At 39.5% G+C, this 25,545-nt stretch overlaps 1 protein-coding gene across 1 annotated transcript in view; it reads left to right on the top strand.

The window, feature by feature from the left end:
- Positions 1–25,545, top strand: part of tsnare1 (T-SNARE Domain Containing 1) — a 302,556-nt gene that overhangs the window by 207,089 nt on the left and 69,922 nt on the right. The window contains exon 9 of the mRNA XM_041794183.1: positions 15,678–15,750. Within this exon, the coding sequence (XP_041650117.1) occupies positions 15,678–15,750 (73 nt within the window). The remainder of the gene's footprint in view (positions 1–15,677; positions 15,751–25,545) is intronic.

Below are 25,545 nucleotides of genomic sequence, written 5' to 3'. Positions count from 1 at the left end.
TTAGGTACGGTTCATTTGGGTTGAAGAGAGAGCTGTTTTTGAACAACCATATAAAATCCCCCTAGGACAGTTGGTCTTGGTCCATTTCCCAGCAAATTCTGCTGCAGATTTGTTTGTGTGGAAGAGGGAAAGTGGACAAACACAGAATATGGGACAGGAGTATCATTTTAGGAGTCAAAAAATGATTGAATACACAAGATGTACCAGCTTTTTAGCTGTAGGGAGGAAAGCAATGTCCAGTGTAATCAAGGAATAACTGTGCTACCATCAAACCCTGATTATATTTGTCTGTGTGAAGATGCAGGATAATGTGAAGTGTTGGTGGAAGGTGAGCTGAATTTTAAGAGCTTTGCAGTGACTCTCCCTTCACAAGGAACTCAGTATAGAATGCACCATTTAATCTCTGTAGGTTTAGATTTATTTGATGAAATAAGATGTCTGTTTGTAGTATGAGTAGCTTAAAGTATTTATTCTTCTTAGATTACATTAATTACATAAGTTGAAATAAGATTAAAAAAAAGACACAAGTTGCAGTGGAAAAGTTGTAACCACTTTAAAATCTGGTACATGGAAAGCACTTTTATATCTATCTAAAAATGTGGCTGTTTTCCTTCTATTGATTACCTCCGCTGAGGAGGTTATGTGATCGGGTGGCTAGCAACATAACTCAAAAAGTTGTGGACGGATTTTGATGAAATTGTCAGAAAATTTCAGAAATGGCATAAGGAAGAACTGATTAGATTTTGGGAGAGATCCGGATCACTGTCTGGATCCAGGAATTTTCTGAAGGATTCTTCACTATTGGGAGATAGGCCTAATGGTGGAGGTCTGCACTGTTACCACTTTACACCAGGACATGGCGGACATAAGTAACTTCAATCCCAGCAGCAGTTTTTGGAGCAGCAGTTTTTGGGTGTGTTTCTATTCAAAGTTTTGGAGTTTATAGAGTTTGAAAGACGCACGCCCTGTCGAGGAGACGAGTCGGAGCGTAACAGAGAGAAAGACAGCGAATTGTAGTGAGAATACTCACAATGCTGGGAGGAATAGAGGAATATTCACCCTCTGCCATGTTTTCCAGTCATCCGGTGAGACCATGGGTGCATCTGTTGGCACCTGTAGAGAAGCCAATGGGTTCTGCACTATTGGGAGATAGGGCTAATGGCTGAGGTCTGCACTCTCCAAGTGCTTTTCTAGTTTAAATAGTGTCTCTGTGATGTGTAAACATCTAAAGTGACCAAAACTTTGATTTCATATCTCATTTGTCCTGCTGATGTAAGACGATATAAACCTGCCTTGTTTTAAAGAGAGAGATTAAAATGCTCCATGCCACAGCCTCACAAAGGGGTCAATAGTAGCTGCTACTGTCCCAAGATCTTTGGCTCTGCAGGCCTCTGCAACAGTCACATGTCTAAACTACTACCATCAAACATGCAGGCAGCCTGGCTCTATCACAGATCTGCATCATTTTATTGTATTTTACATGTGGCTGCTTTCCTGCTCAAAACACCCCAGAATACACAGATCAGGCAGGCGAGGGTGTATGGTGTACTGCAAAGTTTTAACAGGTCTTCTCCGTTATGAGATCATAATACTGCATTTACAGAAAATGGGGGTATACTGCTGAGGAAATTAACAAAAATAAAATGTATTTCAAATAAAACAAGCAGTGAGGGAAGAGGAGTACTGAGTTGTTGATGTGTTTGGAAGTTCTTTAAAACTAACCTGACATGCTAGATAGACTATTTAATATATAAATAGCATGGGGTGTTCCACACATTCACATGGAAAACCTCTCATATTTTGTGTTTGGGAAGGGCAGAACATTTGAAAAAATTCTTAGTGGGTGGACAAACATTTTGCTTCTCACATTCATCAATAAAGTTTATTTCAGACCAAAGATTGGTAATGAGGCGAGTCAAAGCTTGCAGCTGCTTGCAACAGGCACTCTGCAATGTTTTAAGAGCCTATCAGTTTACATCGCTGTGATTAGCCTTAACTCCTTGATTTAGTTATTTACTTCTGAAGTTAGTGTGCAGTAAATCTATCATAGCAAAGACAGTCCTGCACACTCACTGTTGCTTTTTTGTTTTTGTCTTCATGAAAATGCTGAAAATTTACTTGCATGGAGGTGCACAAAGGGGATTCATTACTAAATCCCCCTTATCATCACCACTGTAAGGCAGCCGATTTCACGGCACATATTAACATAAAAATGCTTTGCTGGTTCGACCATTACATAACTAATATATATGCTGAGAGTAATTAATTTTCCACTGATAAATATGTAACTCCTACAGCCTTGAATTCTGCATATATTAGTTGATATGGTACTGCACCATCCTGCTTATGGAGGGGACACAAGATTTCATGAGCTGAAATTTCTATGTGAAAAGTTGAAAAAAGAAAAAAAAATACATTTAAAAATGCAGTCATTTCTAAAACTCACATACTTTGCCAAATGTTTGTCGGCATTTTTGGCCTTTTGACACTAGAACAGCCAATGGGTAAAATTTACCCAAGGCTGTTCTTCAATTGTACCTTACTTGATGTGTTTACATAAAAGTTTGTTTTACAGCACCTGAAGTCATAAAAAACATCTTTGCCTAAACCCAGATTTTGTTAATGGACATTTATATCTGGAACCACCATGTAGGTCAGATTTACCCCATAAGAAAGCCTTGATTTTCCCACTGTTTTATTTCACACCAGCAATAAATAGATGGCACAATAGACACCCCTTCTCTCTATTGCAGCAACACCAATCAAAAGTCGATAGATCAATCTTCAACATGGATACAACAGGGAAAAAGACATTTACTATTGTTAAATGTCAAAAGGTAATCTCAGTTCTTTTAATGAAAAGACTCCAGGTATGAGGAACTTTCAGAGTTAGCAATCAGTCCTGCAAAATCCTGAAACCTGCTGTCTGCAATTCATCAAACTGAACGGAATCAAAGGTTTGAGCTGCAACTGCAAAGTCAGACAGCTTTAACTGCTACCAGAGATGATCTAAATCAGACTAATCAGATTGCAAATCATCGATCTAATTTGGATTTAAACTGGGTGGTCCTGTTGTTGTTTACTCTCAGTGGAGATAGTGAATCAAACTCATGGTGAAGCTGGTCGGGAAGCTTTCAGGGCTGTTATTTGCTCTTCCTTTTAAAAAGAAATGCCATTCAGTTCTCACAAGAACTGCCACTGTAGCTATGTAAATACAAGCTAATTCCTTCAGTGGTGGCAGCCATTGTTTACTAACCACGCCTTGTTCTCCTCACTGATTGGAATTTTTTTTAACCAGACACAGACTAACCTGGCACGCCAGATGGATGGCGTTTGGGAAAGGGCAGAGCCTTTGAAAAAAAACTTGGAGGATGACTGGATGAACGTTCCATCTGTCACATCTTACAGGTCAATCAGAGCAATAAAGAACGTGGTGTAGCTGCTACCAACGAGTGAACTCCATATGCTGCTCTTTGTGCTTCTTTTTATCAAAGAAATGTCGTCAAGTTCTGATAAAACTGACGCTATAGCAGCGTCCACGCTAATCTCTTCCACCATTATTGCACTGGCCTCTTGTTGCTGCTTGCTTATGTCACGACCCTGCCGCGCCTGAAAGTACTGCCCCTCGCAGCTGATTGGTCCTGTCACTTTCTAACCGGGCCCAAACGGTTCAGATGGGAGCTTTGCAAGATGGATTCGCCAGTGAGATACACGGAAACAGGCTTATCCATCTGCCTTGCAAGGTAAGGCACAGACCTTTTAGATTGGAGCTTTGCAAAGCTTGCAGGTGAAATCCTGCCAATCCAGGGGAGGTGCAAAGTTACTTTAGAACGCAACAATCACAGCACAATGTTTTTCTCTGAATCACTTCCTGGATCACCCACCACTGCACTTTTCCCCTCTCTTTTTCTCCCTGATCGCCTCACCAGTGAGATTTGGTGGGACACAACTCACTTGACCAACCAGTTGGAGGTTGTGAGGCCAAGTAACCAGTAAAAAATAGTGTCTGGGGAGGCCATACATTTTGGAACTACTACGTTCCATTAACATACTTTTTATTTTTCAGATATGTCACCTGGTTGGTGTCTTCCTCTTCAGTTGAAATGAAAAGAAACTGTCAGGTGGTGCCAAACCAACCTACAGACGTTGGCTTCTTCTTTGTCCAAACTAAACCGTCTGTGCTGATGCACCTGTCCCGTCTGATAAGTAGACCTCCTGTAGTAAAGCTGTCATTGGAAACATCATAGAAAAATCTCCAGCACTGGTTCCAAGCCCAGTGCCAGTTTCCAGTGGCTGCTGGATTGTCTATGAGCAGAATTTAAAGCCCATGAAATATGGAAAAGGCCACAGTGTTGGCCCGTAGCCTGGACACCCACTCAGCCCTCAGGCGGAGGTCCCAACCCATCACATCACTGCCCCCTCCCTCTATGTGTGTGTTTGTTTCTGCCCATTCACTTCCACACACTATTTACTAAATTGGTTACACACTGCTCCGTCATTATGATGAAATGAGCCCTGATTGCCCTGTGCTTTGCCAGGTAAAATAAATTTGTTATTCTATTACAGCTTGATAGACGGGGTTGCCCAAAGATAAATGCAAAAAAAGGTCTTTAGCGTCACAGGGTTGCCAGGGGCCATTTTGGCTTCATTCAAACGCTTTTTGCCAAGTGGCAGAATGGCTGCCAGTTTCCACAGCAATCTCCGCCACCTGTGATGGATGGCCCAGTGGGTTAGGCTACACAAACGCAGCTGTGATTGCACAGAGCCATAATGGAGGAAAAGGGGACCTGTGAGCGGGAGATAGACGGAGGTTTTATAAGCTTTCATATTGCTTTGAGCTGAAACATTGAGAGCAGATTCAAAGCTTGGAGACTGTGGAGAATTAGCTGCGGTCAACCATAGCTGCTCCGCTCTGCTCTGTGCCATGACGGAAATAATTGAACAAAAACTTTGAACTACTTTTGGTTAACTGTTTGTCCAGCCAAGCACACAATATTTGGGATTAAACAACAAATCCTCTGAATTTGACAATTCTAGGGACAGCGGAAAGGTCTTAGAATTACATTTTTACAAATGCATGCATAGATAGAAGCACTTCTGTGGGTTTCTTGATGTCACAAGTTGCACTTGTCCAATAGTTAAACATTTCTGGAGTTTTATTTAAGGTTAAGGGCCTCAGAAAGCTTCGCTGCAGGGTCTCTGTTGCTAGGATGGGCTCATTGAATCCTTGACTACTCTGTCCAATCTCCTTTAGTTTAATTTGATGCCCCTCTGTCTTGTCTTCAATAAGGAATACCTAAAAGCTGTTCTAGAGCTAATTTTGTCTCTCTTTGCAGTGATCAACTCAGGACATTCTCACCAGGGCAAAACTGGCATGCCCAAGCATGACTGCACCCTCTTCCTCTGTCCCCATTGGCCTGCTTTCACATTAGTGACATCTTTCCATACCTGAGCATACTTCTGTATATACACTATCTGATGGCTGTAAGCACATAGCTGGCTTGCAAATTAGCAAAGAAAAGGAAATAACCATCCACATCATCAGTTAAGAGACATTACAGGCAGACAATAGCATTGATCCTGCTTCTGTGGATATTTCTATTTCTCATATGTCCACAAATGAAGCTTAGCATTAGTTCATGCAAGACAGTAGTCATACGCCCCAACTATTGCCTCCCGGCTCCCTCAGCCAATCACAGCTGTTTCTCTCAACACAGCGCTATATTCAAGGCTCCATCCACACAGAGATGAATTCAGGAGTATACACAAAAGTTTTCATTTCATCCACCCGGAAACGGTGTTTTGGGTGACTGTAAACGCTAACAATTGAAAACGGGTCCCAGAGTGCACAAATCCGTGAACGACTACCGTTTTGTCTTTGTATGGACGGCCAACCACATCTTTTTTGAAACAATTACGTCACACATAGTGTAGTTCTCTTAAGATGCCTGCGTGGGTCCGGCCAAAACAACAATGGCTGAATACAGGGTTGTGTTCGTGAAGCAGAAGCTACTGAGCTTGTTATGAGTTTTACAGCAAAATCTGATACTTCTTTACCACCACCACGAAACGCACACACCAGATGCTCTTAAATTCAACGTGGAGAACAACCAGAAGCAGTGCAATGTGCAAGCTTGTCATATGCACTGCAGCGTTTTCAGTCGTTTTCAGTGGTTCCGTGCTTACGCGGATATTTCCTGAAACAATCACGTCTTTATGGAAACCTTCTTCAAAACAAAACGGCAATATATCGTTTTTGTCTCCATGTGGACGGGGCCTAAATATGACAGATTTCTTACTGATCCTTGCTTTCGTTAAGCTAATGCACCATGCTGCTGCTGGCAAAGCTTTACCTCCTCCACCCCAGTCTCCTCTTTTATAGCATAAAGCTTGTTGCACCATCGTATTGAGTTTCATGCATGCATAGCTTAATTGGTTTTGAACTAATTTTATTGTATTCAGTACGCATTGTCATTCATGTAGTCACCCATATGGAGGGTTATGGGTGCATGCTGCTTGACTTAACCAGGGAGCATCTTTTGACCAAAGCAATCTCTGCCAAAAACTGTACAACCATTTTGTAGTAAAATGGTAAAAATGTATGATGAGAGTGTTCCTGACTGAATGATCCTTTTCCTTCCTCTTACTCTTCAGCTCAGAGGATGAAATACTTTGTGCTGCACAGATATGACAGCTTCTGAAGAAACCAAAGATGCTCTGAATTGACTTTATAACTCAGTGTACTTAGGCATGGTTGTGTTATGCCTCCTGCAGACCATGTTCAAGTACCCATGCAGAAGACCACTTCTTTAAGCAGACTGGAGTGTAATATGTTTATGTACTGATGGACTTTGAGGTCAAGTGTACTTGGACCCAGAACTGCATCCCTATTGTGAAACCACTCTTAATTGTCAAGCCAAACATTGTAGGGTTCTTTGTTTTATGTTTATCTAGTTTTAAGATTGTATATCTTGGCTCACCACAATGGCATGTATCCCGCCTCTCCCCCAGTGACAGCTGGGATAGGCTGCAGTCCCCCATGACCCCAATGTGATAAACAGTGTAGAACATGGATGGATGGAATTAAGGTTCATGATTAATGCATTCAGATTTTTTAATTGCATGCTTTATTGTCCTTTTCAGCACACTTTGGCTGAGCCACGGCAGATTCTCCTTGCAGTCACAATGATTCTGAGATCAGTTGAGATTTAAAACTTTAATTGTATTGCAGCTATTATCACTGCCATTACACCCTGACTTTTGTTTTCAGCAGAATAAAAAAGTTCATAAATTGAGCTTCTTTGACTCATCATGTTTTGTGATGCAAAATGCGTGCATGTGAAATGACTCTCTGTAATGATTTGAAATTTAATCCCCAAATATAAGAAAGATTAATTGAAGCATATTTCTGTATTTGATATGGATAGCGTCTGTTGTTGAAGACCCGTACAGAGGATGTAAACACGTTTTATTTTGTGAGACTGTTCATTCACATCTGTAGTCCCTAGACATTGTTTCCTGTTGAAGTTAAAAGTCTTAAAGGCGCTGATTGTCATTCTGATCACTTCACACATGGCAAACCTGTGATCACCAAGCCAGACACATCCAGGAGTGGGAGCATTCTGTCCATTAAGATAACAAGCAATTATCACAAAATGAGCAATCTACACACTGATTGTAAGACTGCAGAGCGACTCCCCTCAAGGGACTCTGGTTCTTCCTGTTATTTTTGTCTCCCACTTGTCCTTTTTGTGTGTTTATGGTGCACCACATCACGCTACATTCATGAAGCCTCGGGATAAACAACATTATTTGTCTCTAATTGAAATGTTTTCAACTCAGTAGATTCATCTTTGTCTCTTTTCGAGCCACCTTGGGCGTTTACTGAATCTGTTTGTGCCCACTTGTGTCTCTCTGTTTGGGCTTATGAAGAAGGTTTGTTTGTATTCTGTCAAAGCAGATTGTTGGAGAGTGCTATCAAAGATCTCGGATTGGAAAATGATAAGTACGACCAGAATATCTCCCAGACACTCTGCTGTGTGCATCAGAGGTCACCAGAAAATCTAACAGTGCTCTATCTTTGAATTCCTGCTGTGATAAATACACACTAGTACATGCTGCAGATGTTTCACAGAATGTATTTGACCATATGGACATTTTAATTATTATACCTGTATGTCTGTATTTGACAGGGATAGCTGCAGTAGACAGAGATTTGGACCACAATTTTCTGATGCACTGCACTTTTGCATTTATTGCTTATGCTAATTCCCAAAGCCTTTTCCTGGAAGAGCCTTATATAAAATATACATAACACATGATTACAGACAGAGCTAATCCATGTGTAACAAACCTGCACAGAAGAAGCCTAAACCAGTAAAAACATTCAAGCAAAAATACATAAATACATATGAACATGTAACCCTCTCAGGAGAAGAATAGCTGCTTATGAAGTTTAACCCTCCCTCTAATGTTTCTTAACAGCACAGATATTTTTGTTTCTGAATCAACCTGTTATTATTAGTAGTTTTCACTTTTATGTTGAGCTTTTAGTTATGTCATGATAACAATTGCATTCCTGTTGCTATCACAGTAACAGCACTGTTGACATTTTTGTAAAATTTGAAATTCAAAAGTATCACTGAGAAAGTCTCTTTTTAAAATTACATTTAAAAGAATTTTGCGGTGTAATTTAAAAAATGAAAAGAAAAAAATGTATCAAGTTATCTGTCTTTCCTTTCTTTTGGCTCAGTCTCTTTAAGTTTGTTTGAGTTCCTTATGACTGTCCGTCCTGGTTCCAGGGCAATGAATGTGTTATTCAGCGAAGCCCGAATAAAGGATGGTCCAGGGAACAACTTCCCCCTTTCTTATCAGGAAGTCCAATGCACTTTTTACATACAAAAATTAAGATTTTCAATGCCAACAAATCTACGTAATATTTGGAAAAATTATGCAGTTCAAACCCCCCCCCTCAAAAAAAAAAATCCTTCAGCGATAACATCAATTTTTCCTTCATTTAAGTAAGGGTTAATGCCCGACTAGGTGTCCAGTTATCAGGGAATAATGGACGATGTGGAGGCCCGGACCAGTTGCCTCTGTGAAGTCTACTAATCCCTGACAACTGGACAACTCGAAGGGCATTAACCCGCTAATACCATGATCCCTTGCCAACAAAAATCATTATTAAAACTACTAACTTATAATTTCATACGTTTTGTGATCAAAATAGAAAGTTTTACTAAAACAACAATTTCTTTCCCCTAGTAATCCCTGAGGGCTTGACTAATAACTGGAAGAGCCATTCCAATCCCATAACGTTCTTAGGGAATGTAAATGTTATTCACTACTCCAGTAAATAGGACGGGCCATAGATACGAAGTCACAACGGAACAAAAAACAAGTCCACTCAGCGCACTTTCTGAACAGATTCCTCAATGAAAAGACATGAAGACGAGTGAGTATGAGAGTGAGCTGTGATCAGACTATAAACATGTACATTAACATGAACAGTCATCTGAAAGCTTAGTTTTAGCAGACCAACTCTTTGAATAAACAGAATAATTCCTCCTTCTGCACTAGGAGGTCACAGACGTGGAACAGAGCGGTCCACGCCCTGCAGGTGCTGTTTATCAGATATTATCATGCAGTTCATCAGGAGTGTTTCCTTTAGCTCTGCAAAGAAATAAAGGCTTGTTTTCTTTTGTTTATGTTATTTGAATCTTTTGACAATAGTTTATAGCAGTTAGAACAAGAGGGAAGTGAGTTTTCTTGCGACACTCACCTCTCAGTGTTAAGGTGAGCCTGGAAACAAGACGTACATCGGATATAGAAGATAAGACCGTTTACATTACTGGTCTTAAACCTGGAGTCTGTCATTTTATTTATGTCGGTTAAGTGATGTTGATGCCAGTCTGCAGGCTCCTTAGGCTGGCAGTGCTGGACTCCCTGCTCAGAAAATATGACTGTCTCAGGTTGCTATGGTTACTCCTAACGGAATAATGGCTAACGGCTGCTGCGCATTAATTTGGATCAGTGTAATGATTTTTTGACCGGAACTGCTTGTGAAGTTCGAACGGTGTCCATATCAGAGGTTAATGGAATTTCCACAGCCAATCAGAATTGAGTATTTACCAAGACCATGCTATAATTGTGCTAAAAGTGTTATTATAATTCTAAAATCATAATAGACCTTTTTGAGGTTCAGTAGCTTTTACTTCTTTCTCCTAAAAATGTCTGGGGTTTATTTTTTAAGTAGAGTATGGCAGTTATTTGGCGTTAAAGTTCACAATTGGCACAATTGGCATTTTTAAACAAAGAATATCTGAAGCAACATTTGGTGAAACTGAGGTTAAATGCTGAATACTGTATTTTTTAACAGTGTTTCAAGTACTTTTTATAATGCAGCAAGTTCTTCATGGTAAAAATATATTTCTGAAGTTTGGCTTGAAGAATAACATTTCCATGTAATGATCAGCAAGGCCCAGATATTTACTGCTGATTTTGTTTTGCATTTATCCATCGTGACATTCATTAGCAACTTTTAACTACCCTGAAAGACTGGAGGCTTTTGGGAAAACAATTGGGGTTTATACCCCTCTAGCCACCCCCGCCTATGGCAGAGGCACAAAATGTGCAGAAAAGTCACTTAAAGTGTTCATTTTCTGTAAATGGCTCTTGTCAAGTTTCACAAGAAATAATTATACAATTTCCATGTTTTTGTGTTTACAGTCAGTTAAAAGAAATAAAACCTAGAATTATACATTTAGGACTTAATGCTGCTCATTTCCCAATAAATCAAAGCCAAACTGAGCCATGAGTTCTGATAACCTTTACGCCCCAACGTGGATCTGACTAATTCTAAGTGATGTCACCCATTAATCTGACGTCTCAAATCTCAGTGAAACCAGAAACAGACAAAGAGAGGGGGGTTTGGGACGCCTAACTCCTCCTGACTAAAACCTGCTGCAAATTGCAGAGATTGCTATCTGCAGCTATCATGTAAGATATCATGCAGTTGTAAATTTGTTTTATGTTTTTGTAAATACTGACCTCAGGGCAATAATTGAAATTTAGTCATTATTCTAATTCCAGCATCTTAATATTAACTTTAAAGCTGATACCTTCTCTTAATTCACTAAATTTAATCATTCAATTAGTCGATCATCATAGATAATATGTATTTTGTTAGCTGCTTGCAAAACCCACAGTGTGCATGATTATTTGTGCTAAATGAGTGATTATGCAGTTGGTTATGGTGATTTAAAAGGCTACAAATGAGCTGGATCAGTTACCTATCTTCAACCCCAGTGTAGCTCTGGTAGAAGGCGGTCAACATGAGTCTGGTTCTTCTCAAGGATCCTGCCTGTGAAAGGGGAGGCTAAATACCCCTGAGCTAGTGGTTAATTCTTGGTCTTTATGATAATACATCAAAGAGGATGGTCCGGACCTGCCCCCTTGTGAGGATGGATGAGATAACTTTGGTTATGTAATGGTGCTGTTCAAACAAAGATTGATTGATTGATTGATTGATTGATTGATTGATTGATTGATTGATTGATTGGATCAGTCTTAATTCATTGATTTGACAGATGTATTCTGACTACGTCCCTCTGCCTCAGGTACAAAGTAATGTTTTATTCTAACAGCATATTCTCACACAGTCTTCTTTTTACAAAGGGCTTGCATTGAAAAAACACAATAGAAGAGCCACTTAAACACAGAGGAGAGCTTATTTAGATAAGAATCAGCAGAGAACCTGAAAAGGCTGGAAAAGAGTACTCCCGGCTTGTGAGAAGTACTGCTACTTTAACTGATGAGTAGATGAGTACTGGCCTACTCTGAGCACTACTTCTGCTTGGTTTATGTGGGGAAAAAGGTGTGGAGATTTTTTAAAGTGACTCCAGAGAAAGCTTTGAGAAACATTGTAAATTCTTAAGCCTTGTGTGCCCCAGGAGATTTTCAGCACCCAACTTAAGGGGTCTCAGATGACCCCAGGTTGCCTTCAGTGTGTGACAGTTAATAGTTGTGTCATTATAATAAGCATACAGCATACCCAGACTTGCCTAAAAGCACACCAGTGTGACTCAGGGCCATTTGAGAACAATGGCTGATCACGTCTGCTTATAACTTAAAACGGCTTCGATTAACCCTAAACTCACTCAAGACATCCTAATCTGTCCTTTAACCATGCATGCCACATTTTGCTCAAATCTGATAAAGTCAAGACAAACAGCACAACTTTTAGTGCACTGTTATTGAAATGCTACAGGTGACAGTACTGTTTGATTGTTCTTTCTTAGGTCTTTCCATGCCGGGTCTGTTCTTTTTGGATGTGTTTTTCAGGTCAAAATACCAATATGAAAAAAATATATATATATAGTCATGGACGAAAGTATTGACACCCCTGGATTTTTTCCAGAAAATACACAATTTCTCACAGAAATTGTCGAAATTACAAATGTTTTTGTTATACACGTGTTTATTTTGTTTATGTGCATTGGAACAACACAAAAAAGCAGCAGAAAAAAGCCAAAAGTGACATAATTTTACACATGGGTGCCCTTTCTTTTGTCCATGACTGTATATATATGCACATAAATTTTGCACACGTATGCGTCCTAAGCTTAATTCACACATACAACAGCTGTGCCACAATCTGCTTGTGGAGCGCACTGTGGATCGCTTTCTCTCAAGTCAGTCAGATCTGCTCCTGTTATACTGAACCAAAGGACTCCAATGCAAGACTCTGAGATAAAAGGCAAAATTCAAAGTCTGTTTAATCAGGCAAGGTCGATACACAAAAAACCCGGCAGAACAGGCAAAGGTATCCAAATCAGCAGGCTAAAGACTAGGTTGGAAAAAAACACAAACTGGGTCAAGATCTTACTGGAAAACACGAGGAAATGTGAGTGAGCTTACACTGAGGAAAAGACAAACTGGGGAAGACTAAATACTCTGGGGGAAGGAGACAGTTACACACAGGTGAAACACACGAGGTAATCACAGACACAGGAGACAAGTAGGGATGGGCAGGAAGAGGCAATCTGAAAAGAGACACAAGGTAAGTATCACAAAATAAAATAGGAAACACGGGACAAGAAACATGAGGATGAATGAATTATAAAATAAGACACTAAATAAAACCTGTAGACATGACAGGCAGCACAGACCAGTCTCCAGTTCTTGGTTAAGACGTTCAGTCTGTCCATTGCTTTGAGGGTGGTGTGCAGAGGAGAGGCTGACTGTAGCTCCGATTAGAGAACCAAACTACATCCAGAACTGTGCCACAAATTGCGGGCTCCGGTCCAACACCACATCCCTGGGAAAACCATGAAGACGAATGACGTGATACAACAAGCCCTCAGCCGTCTCTTTGGCTGAGGGCAACTTGGGCATGGGAATGAAGTGCACCATTTTAGAAAAATGATCCACCGCTGTCAGAACAGTAGCGTTACCTTCAGAGACTGGGAGACTAAGGACGCATTCACACCAGAGCTGTTTGGTCAGCTTTAAACGAGCTGGTCCGTTTTCCTGGATAGTTCGGTTCATTTGGAACGGTGTGAAAGCTCACATGAACTCTGGTGCAGATCAAACAAGCAGACTGTGGTCTGCTAGAAACAGGGGGTCTTGGTCTGCTTCCAAACGAACCCTGGTGCGGTTCGTTTGAGGTGTGAAAGCAAAGCGGACCAACTTGTGAACCAAAGGCAGTAAGAGGCATAAAGTGTAATGATATACAGATTTATATGTGGTTTAATACACTCAAACACATGTCAGTACCTTGCTTGGGGTCTGTGTAGCCATAGCAACACGTCGTAGTCAATGCTGATTTATTCGTCTCATGTAAAGACCGACATGCTGGACAGCTCACCGCCTCACTGGCTGCTCATAATGCCCCAATACAAAAGCAGAAACCCCAAGACAGCGTATATTCTGTGTTTTTTCATTGTTATTGGGGAAGAAAAGACTGGCAGAAGGAGATAGAGCCCCAGTTTTGTCTTCTTCTACGCTGTCTATTCTTCATAGTCGCCTTTTGTTTGTGAGGACAGCACCCCTTGTGGGTAGAGGTTGGAGGTGTTCAGACGGTTTAGTCTGTTTGACCAAAGGCAATGTGAATGCAAACCAAACCAAAGGAAAGTGCAACATTGCTGCAATTTCCATTCTAAAACAGACTATCAGGTGTGAAAACGACCTGCCTTTAAATCCCTGGCCTACCGCTGTTTATTGTATGACTGAAACACTGGCATATTTGGCTAATCTCAGTTTTCATATCCTTTGACGTACATCAGTCAGAGGAGCTCTGGAACCTACTGCCTTTGTTCTCAAGATGTTTTTTTTTTAATCATCTGTCCCAAAGGTCAGAGCTCAACTCGGAGAGAAGGCCTTTTAATTTGCTGCTCCTTTTGACTGGAATGAATTACAAAGTCCTCTAACTGAATGACTTGGTCTCATTGGTCTGCTCTAAGGGGATGCTGGATGAGGCAGGCACATCTGCTTGTAGAAGTTCTACCTGGTCTATGGGGTTGTAATGACTCTGGTATAATTTGACAAATATATTTATATCGTATATCCGTGTTTGCTTTTGTGCATGTATGTATGGTTGCTTATTGTCTGTTAGTCTAGATGTCAGGGGTGTCAAACTCAAGGCTCGGGGGTCAAATCCAGGCCGTGGTACAGTTATACCCGGCCCACCAGATCATATGATATTTTTATTAGAACTGGCCCATCAGTGATGATTTATAACATCCTTGATGAGTCATAAAAATTATAAAAAATAAACAGTAAAAGTAATTTAATAAGAAGTCAGGAACGTAAGAGAAATTTGTGTTTTCTTCATATTTTCAATTTTGCATCTCACAGTTATGACTAAAAGTTATGGTTTTGAATTTTTATTTCACATTTTGACCTTTACATCTCATAACTTTGACTTTTTATCTCATATTTTTACCTTTTAGATTCATAATTTTACATTAAATCCTAGTTTGACCTTTTAAAGTAATGATTTTGACTTTCATCTCGTTTTTGACCTTTTTCAACTACTAATTTTGACTTTTATCTCATTTTTTTACCTTTAAAACTTTTTAACATTGTTTCACATTTGAAAACTCATGAATTTAAAATATAATCTTATATTTTGACATTTTAAACTCATATGTTTGATATTTATCTCACATTTTGATTGTTAAATATCATGAATTTGATTTTTTTTCTCAGTTTTGCTGACCATTTCAACTCCTAACTTTGACTTTTAGTTAATTTTTTTACCTTTAAAACTCATGATTTTGATTTTATTTCATATTTTCATTATTTTTAAAATCATGGTTTAAAAATTCTATCTGACATTTGGCTTTGTAAAACATTATTTTGACTTTATATGTTGTGTTTTTGCCTTTAAAACTTGTAAGTTTGACTTTTTTCTCAGATTTTGAGTTTTTAACTTATCATGTTGACCTTTCAATCTCAAAATCATTTAGGTTGACAATCAGTGGTTTAATATTGACCCTGTTAGGCCCTCAGGTTAGACCCAAATTCAGAATCCAGCCCCTGCTGTGATTGAGTTTGACACCCGTGGTCTAGATCAAACTGGGCTCCAGTGTAATGTCCCTAGAGTGAAAAGGTCTTCCGTGTGTTACCACTGTGAATGCCAGTGACTAATGTGTTGAAATGTCTTTTCCTTACAGAGGGACATGCTGGACGTCAGTCAGATCATGAAGGATCTGGCCAGTATGGTCCATGAACAAGGAGACGCCATTGGTAAGACATTTAGTGCGTTGTATGCGTTTGAACATTGTTTACTTCATCGTCCCAATTAGAGATAACCTCATTGGCCATGTTTTTATTTGATATACCTGATTAATCCCATGAAGTAAAAAAAATTCTGCTGGGCAAAACAAACTTTTTAACCTCCACCTCGCTGTCTGGCTGTGAAGATTCTTTGATGAGGAGCAAAATGCTGTGGGTTTATCCAAACTGTGGCCTGTTAGAGAAAATCCATTTAGACACCCTGATATCTGTGAACGGCTCTCCACGCCCTGCAGTGATTCAGGCTTGGCAGAACAGAATGGAAGTTAGCACACAGATAAAGAGCAGATAGAGAGGCTTTGCTGCTGGGTCATACGTCTGCCATCAGCTGCGTCGTGAACGTTGGCTATAGAGAGAGGGCTCATATTTATAATGTGGAACAAGCACGAAGACAAAGAGACAGACCTGAGAAATACTGTTGTGATGGGGCTCCAGATCAATTCTGAGCTGAGTGAAAGGTCTGATAAGGGTGATGGCTCTCCAAATCGAGGTGAATGGTTTCAGCTGAAGTCAATGCTGCAAAGGACATTTAGCTGAGGTAGAGGAAGATTGGCTTCATTTACACTTTATCTTTAAGGTTATTTAGCTAAAAAAGCTGAACTCTGGGTCCAATTTAACCCTTTTACCCCAAAGATTCTGCTGTAGGAATGGTCAGGAGGTGCTAACACTGATACTTGAATATTATGATTATGATTCCTTGTAATATTTTCAAAAATACTGCAGTCGCCTCAGAGATGGGGGATGCAATCGACTTATTCGAGCCTTTTACTTGTCCAGGGCAGAGTACCATGAAGCAAGATTTGAGGGTAATCCTGATCTGTTGAGACTTAAGTTAACCAGTTAAGCTGGTTCTCTTTAAACCAGCGATACCACAGCAGTATCTGAATCTAAACTCTCGTTCTGCTGTCTGTGGTTATAATAGATCTTCAGTTTAAAGACCCTGTAAAGTGAAATCCAACGTTTTTGTCCTAACACACTAGATATGTTGGAATATGGTTGGTGTAAACATGTGAAAACACTGAGATCTATAGTTCAGATCGTCTCAGTACAGTCTGTTGTTAGCTGATGTCACTGCCTTTACTAAAAGTTAACAGTCAGCTAAATGATGTTTTTTTTGTTCATGTACCAAATCTATCCGCCACAGTGGTCTATGGATCATTTAAAGCAAGGCAGGGAAGTCAACAAAAGGTCAAGAGTCAGGATAATGGTGTGAGTGCTTTCCTCAGTTCAGATGATAACATTTTTAAAATCTGAGAGGATTGTGTTTCTCCTGAGTGGGCGTGGCTCATTCAACAGACACGCCCACACCATCCTGCCCCATTTTTCATGATTTTAAAGCTTAATTTTCTGAACTTAGAGATGTTTTAGTTGACTGAAATTTGATTTAGGGGTTCATAACACAGTGTCCTGTCATACAACAAACCTAAATACAGATTTATTTGCACTTTACAGGGTCTTTAAGGACTATATTTGTGGAAACTTCTGGTATCACAAAACCACAAATCAAAGCCATGCAGTAACATAGGCAGCAGGTATGTTATAGTACCCCCCCTTGTTTTATCTAATAGTCCCATGTTACATTTATGCAGGTCATCTTCATAGGCATGTTGTGTTGGAAAACTTATAATTCCAATGTTAGATTAAAAGATCCAGAAAATATTTTTTAATCCATCTGATGTTGTGACAAACACAGATAATAAACCAATCCAACTGACTGTCAAATGTAAGCGTTAAAGGTTCTCTGCAAAAAACGTCACACAGCTGCAGAGAACTCCCCATGGGGGGCAAGTAGTGATTTCTGCATAGAGAAACTCTACTAAAATGCCCATGTTTGAGCTGTTTGTGACTATGCCAAGTGTTCAAGGTGCAAAAATATAAACAATCTTAATTCTTTGGTCATTTATGTGTCCCAAAAGTAGTGAAATAATCAGGCAAAAAAAGTTTAAAAACTCATGGAGAAACAGCATCTGAAATAAAAAGACTCACAGAATGCACCTGCATGCTGTTTCCACAGATCAGTCCAGCTTGGTCACAGCCAATCACATGGCAGACACTAGTATTTTCAGATATGTAGACATGCTGAATTTGGGGTACTGAAGTTCAAACTGAGTATCAGACTGAAGAAAGCAGGTGCTTTAAATGACTGTAAATGTTCCGGTGGCTGGCAGACCCTTCAGATATCAGCTGTACACATCAATAAGAGCACACCATAAGCAGTTACAAATATCTAATGCACATCCCAGCGTTCTGTGTGAAACTGCTGGGTGTGAGGACTGTGCCTATGTGTGCGTTTCACCGTGTATGTGTGATGAAGAATTGGAAGCAATAACTTCAGCTAATTGCTGCCTTTTTGCTGGAGAGTGTCCTTTTGTCTGCTGCTTTCAATCAGGCTAATGTAGATGCCCTTTAAATACCCTTTAGAGTCAGGCTGACTCACACTGGCTTACCCCAATTCCCTGAGAGTAGAATACCTGATTCTATTCCTTTTTTTCCTCACACTGTTTTTAATTTGCATGTCTTACATAAGGAGAAATGAATAAGGCACGTGAGTCAGAAATTGTATTTTTGTCCTCTAAAGCGTCTTTTTTAACCCCTGCCAAGGAGGAATGGTTTGTGTCTTTGTCTGCAGGATTACAGGGAAACTACAGGCCTGATTTCCATGAAGCCTAGCTGTTGTCATTTAAATGTTGCTTGTTCATGTTGAATTAATGGTGGAAATATTCTTTCAACACCCTGAGTCTGCTCAACTTGTAAAATTAACAAGATGCAAACATGGGATGCAGTAAAACCAATGACCAGTAAAAATCAAATCTACATTTATGCAGATCCCAGGAACTGATCATTACCAATGCATAGTAAAGTACTATTTGCACGGTGCTAGAATTACATGTGGACCTCTGATCATTTGTGAATCACCCCCCGATGTCAGTGTTTGGTGCATTCGCACAGGATAAGTCTGTGTCTGTGATGGCCTCAAATTTACAGACATTTCTAAAGGGAAAACATAAAGGGTGCTGCATGGCTACAGCGAGGAAAATGCACAGGGAATTTTTATTTCAAAATTTCATACAAAAATGCAATGTCGTGCACACTGCATTCTGCAGGTAAAGTTTCCTGCATGGGCCAGACTGAACCCCTTAAATGTTTTGCCCATATATTTTCATTTATTTATTTACATTTTTAGATCTGTAGCAAGCTGTCCATGACTGATATACCAATATATCTAGAGGAAATATCTCCTCTAACTTCCATTAGGCATTGAGCTCACGGAAGTTTCACTTTAAAAACCCCAAGGTTTAGAACCGAATGGGGCAGTCCTGCTTTTAGCGTTGCTGCACCCACTATGTGGAATAATTTTCAGTTGACAGCTAGATTGCCCTCTTTGGTCTCATACAGCATTTTTAAAGAGCTTGTGTCTGAACTATATATGGAAGGTAATTGCAGCTGCTTTAAATTGTGATTTACAAATCATGTGTTTGCAAATTGTATATGCGTTTATAAGTGTAATTGTAACTGTGTTAACCATGCACGTGCTTTTAATTCTACATTGCATTGTATTGCATTGCTGCAGGGCACCCCTGGAAAAGAGACCTTGGTCTCAGTGGGTTCCCCTGCTAAAATAAAGGATAAATAAAAAAAAAAATAAAAATAAGTCACCTGTGTGTATCTGCAGTTGATCAGACAACAGAAAAGAAAGTCAAGCATCCCTTCCATTAATGTTTGAGAAAGAGAGACATATGATGTTGAATATGGACCTCTCTGCTACTTTTAACAGTTTTTCTGCCACAGATATTGTTCCAGATTTATTCTCTATAAATCTGGGATCATAATGTATACTCAACTACCCTCCACAGATCAGCTGTTGCAGCATTACCACTGAACGTTTATCATGAGATAGAAAGTCAAAAATATGAGCTAAAAAGACATATTGACATGAAAAAACAGAAAATTATAAGATAAAAAGTAATAATTTTGAAATAAAAAGTCATAAATATGAGATAAAAAGCTTAAATCAGGAAAAAAAAGACATATGATACAAAAAGTCAAAATTTCGAGATAAAAAGTCACAACTATGAGATAAAAAGTTAAAATTTTGAGCTTTTATGTCATAATTATGAGTTTAAAAAGTCAAAATTATGAGATATAAAGTCACAACTGTGAGATAAAAAGCTGAAATCATGAGATAAAATCATAACTATGAGATTAAAAAAAAAAATGAAACAAAAAGTAATAATTTTGAGATGAAAATGTCAAAATGATGACATAAAAAAAAGCCAAAATAAGCCAAAATTATGAGATAAAAAAAGTCACAACCATGAGATAAAAAGTTGAAATTATGTCTTCAAGACGACTATTAAAGCAACATCATGGCTATTTTTGTGGCTGATTAGGGACAGAAGGAGGGAGGACGATGGTGTGTTTGAAATTCCAGGATAGATGTTTCTCAGCTGAAACTTTTTAAGTCTTTCTAATATCTTGTCTCTGCAGAAAAGAATCAATCTGACTTGTCTTTAAAGTTAACGCTAAAGGCTGCACGTATGCTAACTTCCTGAAGTTGACTAATTTTGCATTAAATTGAGCAGATGAATTGATTTTAACGCCATGATTCTGATCTTACTGACTCATTTTCTTTGAAACTTTTATTTGATCTTTCCTCGAAGTGGATTAAACTTCTGTATCTGCAGCTTTCTCTGTTTGTGTGAATGTTCTTACTTGTCGTAGCTTGTTTTATGTTGTCTTAAGCAGCTGTGTTTGAGCTCAGGGTCAGCAACAAATGAGCCCTTTCGACTGCTCTGAGCTTGTAGAAGTGCTGAATTAAAAACACGGAAAGTCTTTGCAACAAGGAGAATGACATTATAAATGTTTAAAATAACCTTTTTTTATACATTTTGCACTTCAACATGTGCACTGTTCGCTCCTTTTGTCACATAAAAAAACATTAAACACTCCCTTCCATGACATTCAGGCCCTTTGGTTGTAAATTCTTCCACGCCTCATGCTTGCTCAGCACAATCAGACATGCTTGAACTGCACTGGGTTTGTTACACATTTTGTCATTTGCATGTGAAAGGCTGCAGGTATGGTATTTAGGCCATGGCAGGTAGAGGAACACAGTGTGCTCCCACCCAAATGGGCCAATAGAGAGAGGGGAAAAAGAGGCCCCGGTGGAAGACTGCAGAGTTTACGACATTATAACGCAGCAGAAGTCCGATCTGATCATTACAGCACAGAGCAGCACAATAATGGACCTCTCCCTATTAAAAAGAGACACGCTGAAATTGCCTTTGGCCTTTTTTGAACAAGGCTTTCTCGGTGTAGTGGCGGATATGAATAATATGCAATGTGCTGCAGAGGCGTTTGTATCAAAGCAGCAGGTAATACAAAGAAATGAATAGGCTCAAGAAGGAAGGATTAGTGCTTTTATGGCCTATTCACGCTGGCTAAGGACACACTGTATTAAAGCCTGGGAGCCGAGATACACAATCAACAAGGTTGGTTGAGCATGCAGACGCAAACTCTGGCACAGTAAACAAAAGAGGTGCTAAATACGTTTTCATTTAGTGCACATCAAAAGAGAACACTGGTTTTGTTTCTGAGGGTGATTAAAATATTCTGGGATTACACATACTGAGGGCTTGTTTCTGCTCAGAAGTAGAGTGTGTTTGTTTGGTATTCACAGGGCTCGGCAGTCTCGACGGGTCCTAACAGGGTTACTCTGCTTTTGGATTTCATCATTTCAATTAAGACATAAAAAGCTAAACTGACAGAATTTAGATGGTGAGAAATCTTCAGTGCATTATCATCCATCTGGACTAAAGGTGGCACTAGACTGTGGTTTAATGAGTGGAGGGGTTGTTCTCTACATGCACAGTTGAGCTGAGCTACAGGTACAGCTCTGTTAGGCCTTTTTTATCAGGAGAGACAAGTAAAACAAGTTAACATTAATTCATTTTACAAGTTTGGAAATATTTGGGACTCCATCCTGATGTCTTCATCATCTTTAAAGGGTAGTAAGGCCAACAGCAGGATAGGATACCCCCAATGGAGTCTAGACAATGATGGTGGTGATGGAAGGAGTAGGTTAACATCAGAAGTGGTCTTCTGAGGACCTTGACGCTGATGACATGTAATGGAGGTGGCTGGGGTGGAGGAGGGTTGAAGCAGTCATACTGAATTAACTCACTGACTGCTGAGGAAAGGACAACTGAGTTTAAAATATGACAGCCGCAGGATGATTGGATCAAGAGAGGTCTTGGCACACAGGTCACTGTGTTATGAACCCCCAAGTCAAATTTCAGTCAAATAGAACATCTCTAGGTTTATAAATCTTGCAAAGCTCCCATCTGAACCGTTTGGGCCGGTTAGAAAGTGACAGGACCAATCAGACGCAGCAGAGTCGTGACGTAAGCAAGCAGCAACAAGAGGCCAGTACAACTGTGGTGGAAGACATTAGCGTGGATGCTGCTAAAGTGCCAGTTTTATCAGAACTTGACAACATTTCTTCATTAAGAGAAGAACAAAGAACAGCAGTGAGTTGTTTTCTTTTCAAAAATGACAAAAGTCGTGTACTGACATGTCTACAGTCCCCATTGTTTGCAGCGTTATGCAGTTCCCTGTGGAGTTTATTCAGTCGGTTGGGCGCAGGCGTATGGCTTAGTAGCACTATGTTACGTGTTTTGTTGGTCTGATTGGCCCATAAAGATGTGACAGAACATTCATCCAATCACCCTCTGAACTTTTTTTTTTCAAAAGCTCTGCCCTTTTCAAAAAGCTGTCTTTTTGGAAAGGGCGATTTTTCTCAGATTTTCCTAAATACTCAATGTAAATGATGGTCAGTACAATTTTTAAGTCATCAACCATAAGAGCATAACTAAATTTTATTAAACAAACCGCCCAATGGTAACTATTTTTCTTTTCAAAAATAATTTAAAAAAAACCTCAAAATGCACTGTTCTTCATTATAATGCACAAAAGAGTTTTAAAACATTTTATAGGTTGTAAAGAACTGAAAATGGTCATTTGTTGAATTTGCAGCATTAGGTCATATTTACTGGAATCAAAGCTATTTCAATCAAAACTTCTCAACAGGCCAAGTTCCATGTTAACATAGGAGCCCTTCTTTGATATCACCTTCACTATTCTTGCATCCTTTGAACTTGTGAGTTTTTGGAGAGTTTCTGCTTGAATTTCTTTGCAGGATGTCAGAATATCCTCCCAGAGCTGCTGTTTTGATGTGAACTGCCTCCCACCCTCATAGATCTTTAGCTTGAGGATGCTCCAAAGGTTCTCAGTAGGGTTGAGGTCAGGAGAGGATGGGGGCCACACCATGAGTTTCTCTCCTTTTATGCCCATAGCAGCCAATGACACAGAGGTATTCTTTGCAGCATGAGATGATGCATTGTCATGCATGAAGATAATTTTGCTTCCAACGGTACAGTTCTTCTTTTTGTACCACGGAAGAAAGTGGTCAGTCAGAAACTCTAAATACTTTGCCGAGGTCATTTTCACACCTTCAGGGACCCTAAGGGGACCTACCAGCTCTCTCCTCATGATGAAAGGACCGCCTTAAGTAGTTTTCCTTTAATTGGGCTCACCTGACAAACTAATTCTCACAGGTGTCTGAGATTGATTTCACTGATCCAAAGATCCCTGAGACACACTACCATCCATGAGTTTAACCGAAAAACAAAAAATTGAATGTCTATGACACTAAAAACTAATTTGCATAATAATTTGGAACACGGTGTATGCTAAGCTTCATTTACTGGACTACTGTTCTTGTACATGAGTAACATCACCAGGAGAGCATGATTTATTGACAGAAGTATGTCACCTATTTAAACAGGTAAAATGTAACTCAAAACAGAATGCAATATTTGCAAATCTCAAAAACCTATACTAACAATAGAACATGAAACCATATGAGATCTTGAAACTGAGATATTTTACCATTTCATTAAAAGTACTAGCTCATTTTGATGGCAGCAACACATCTCAAAAAAGTAGGAACAGGCCATGTTTACCATTGTGTAGCATCTTGTGTTTTAACGATTGTCTGTGAGGAGACCAGCTGCTGGAGTTTTGGGAGAGGAATGTTGTCCCATTCTTGTTTGATGCAGGAGCTGCTTAACAGTCCTGGGTCTCCTTTGCTGACCCAAACAGCTGATCAGATATGTCGAGGTGAAGGAACACAGTAGTTGAAACTCACATTGCAAAATAGTGCCAAACATGGTGGCTTTCTGGGTGAAAAATGAAAGACAGAGAAATTATACCCATGAACACTGCTATATAGTCTGGCTTCTCAAAGCGATGTTTTATTAAAGGGGAAATGCACACTGGAATCTCTGGAGGATAACTGCACTACTATCAACAAGTACCTCATACAACCCAACTTCAAAAAATCCAAAATATCCCTTTAAGATTCAGTGTGGTTAAGCATTGACTTGCTGAAATTCCTTCCCTGTGAAAGAGGTTGTGTGGATGTTGCTCTAAAACCTCTGTCTACTTTTCAGCACTGATTGTGACTTTGTCAGCTGCAGTGGTGGACTCAGGATGTTGGAGGGGCAGGGGCAAAAATGATAAAAGGGCACCTGCTGTAATGAGGCACCATCATTCAAAAACCTGTCCAACATTTACAGTAAAATCCTGGTTAAGATTTAACACTATTATTCCTACACTTGTGGAAATACAGACAAGGAATTACAGAAAATAAAATTTATATCAAAGAGCTGAATGCACTTGATTGCAGTTTCTCCACTCTTAGCCATGTGGTTTAGTTCACTGAGAGAACACCTTTTCCACCAGAAGACAGCCCTGGAGGGAAATTCATTATGCATCGTCCATATAAAAGTCAACCTAAAAACACTTTGTCATTTATTGTTCTCTAAGGAGGCCCTTTATCAGGTTTATCTACCACAGGGGCCACCACCCAGCACTTTTGCAGTGATTTTTCAAACATTAGGGCATCAAGGAGAGCAATCCAGACCATTTTTTAGCAACATCAATGCAACCAAGGACTGATATATAGGCTGCTGGAATATTTATAAATATACATGATACAATATTAGATGCATGCACCATTTCGTGAGTGCTGCATGTTTACACACAAAAATGTTAATTAGCTACTTAAGATAGAGAATATACCTGCAAAAAAAACCTAAACAAGTTAGGCAAAAAACATGCCACATGAACATATGGCATGACATACATTTTTTCACCTTTTTATTATCCACTGATGATGAACTGGAATATTCATTAAAAATATACACTCAGTATGACTGTTAAAGCTGTGAAAAGCAACCTGATGTCCACAATATCTGATCTGACACAGAGATTATTTCACCTGGACTGAGATCAGTGCACAGAGAGGAGGCAAAGAGAGGGAGGAAGATTTATCCCTCACTGATGAGCTCATTGAGCTCTAAACCTGCTTCTGCTCCCCAGTGTTAATTCTGACAGCTTTTTAAATTTTAGTCTCAGTCTTAGTCTTTTGATTAAATGCATTTAAGTTTTAGTCACATTTTAGTCATCTCTACCATTTTCAGTTTTAGTCTAGATTTGGTCAACAAAACCTCCAAAACATCATAGTCTAGTTTCTGTCCATAAAAAGTCTCAAATTTCAGTCTTCTCTTTTAGTCCAAGCGTTTATTTTCTTGCCTGAATTTGGTACCAGATCATGGTAGTGTGTTCTCTGCACCCTGCTAAACCTGGGGTCCCTGCTTTCTACTGCTGAGAGACAGAATAGCT

Source organism: Cheilinus undulatus, linkage group 8, assembly GCF_018320785.1.
Source record: "Cheilinus undulatus linkage group 8, ASM1832078v1, whole genome shotgun sequence".
Taxonomy (NCBI): domain Eukaryota; kingdom Metazoa; phylum Chordata; class Actinopteri; order Labriformes; family Labridae; genus Cheilinus; species Cheilinus undulatus.
This window is presented reverse-complemented; position numbering and strand designations above follow the sequence as displayed.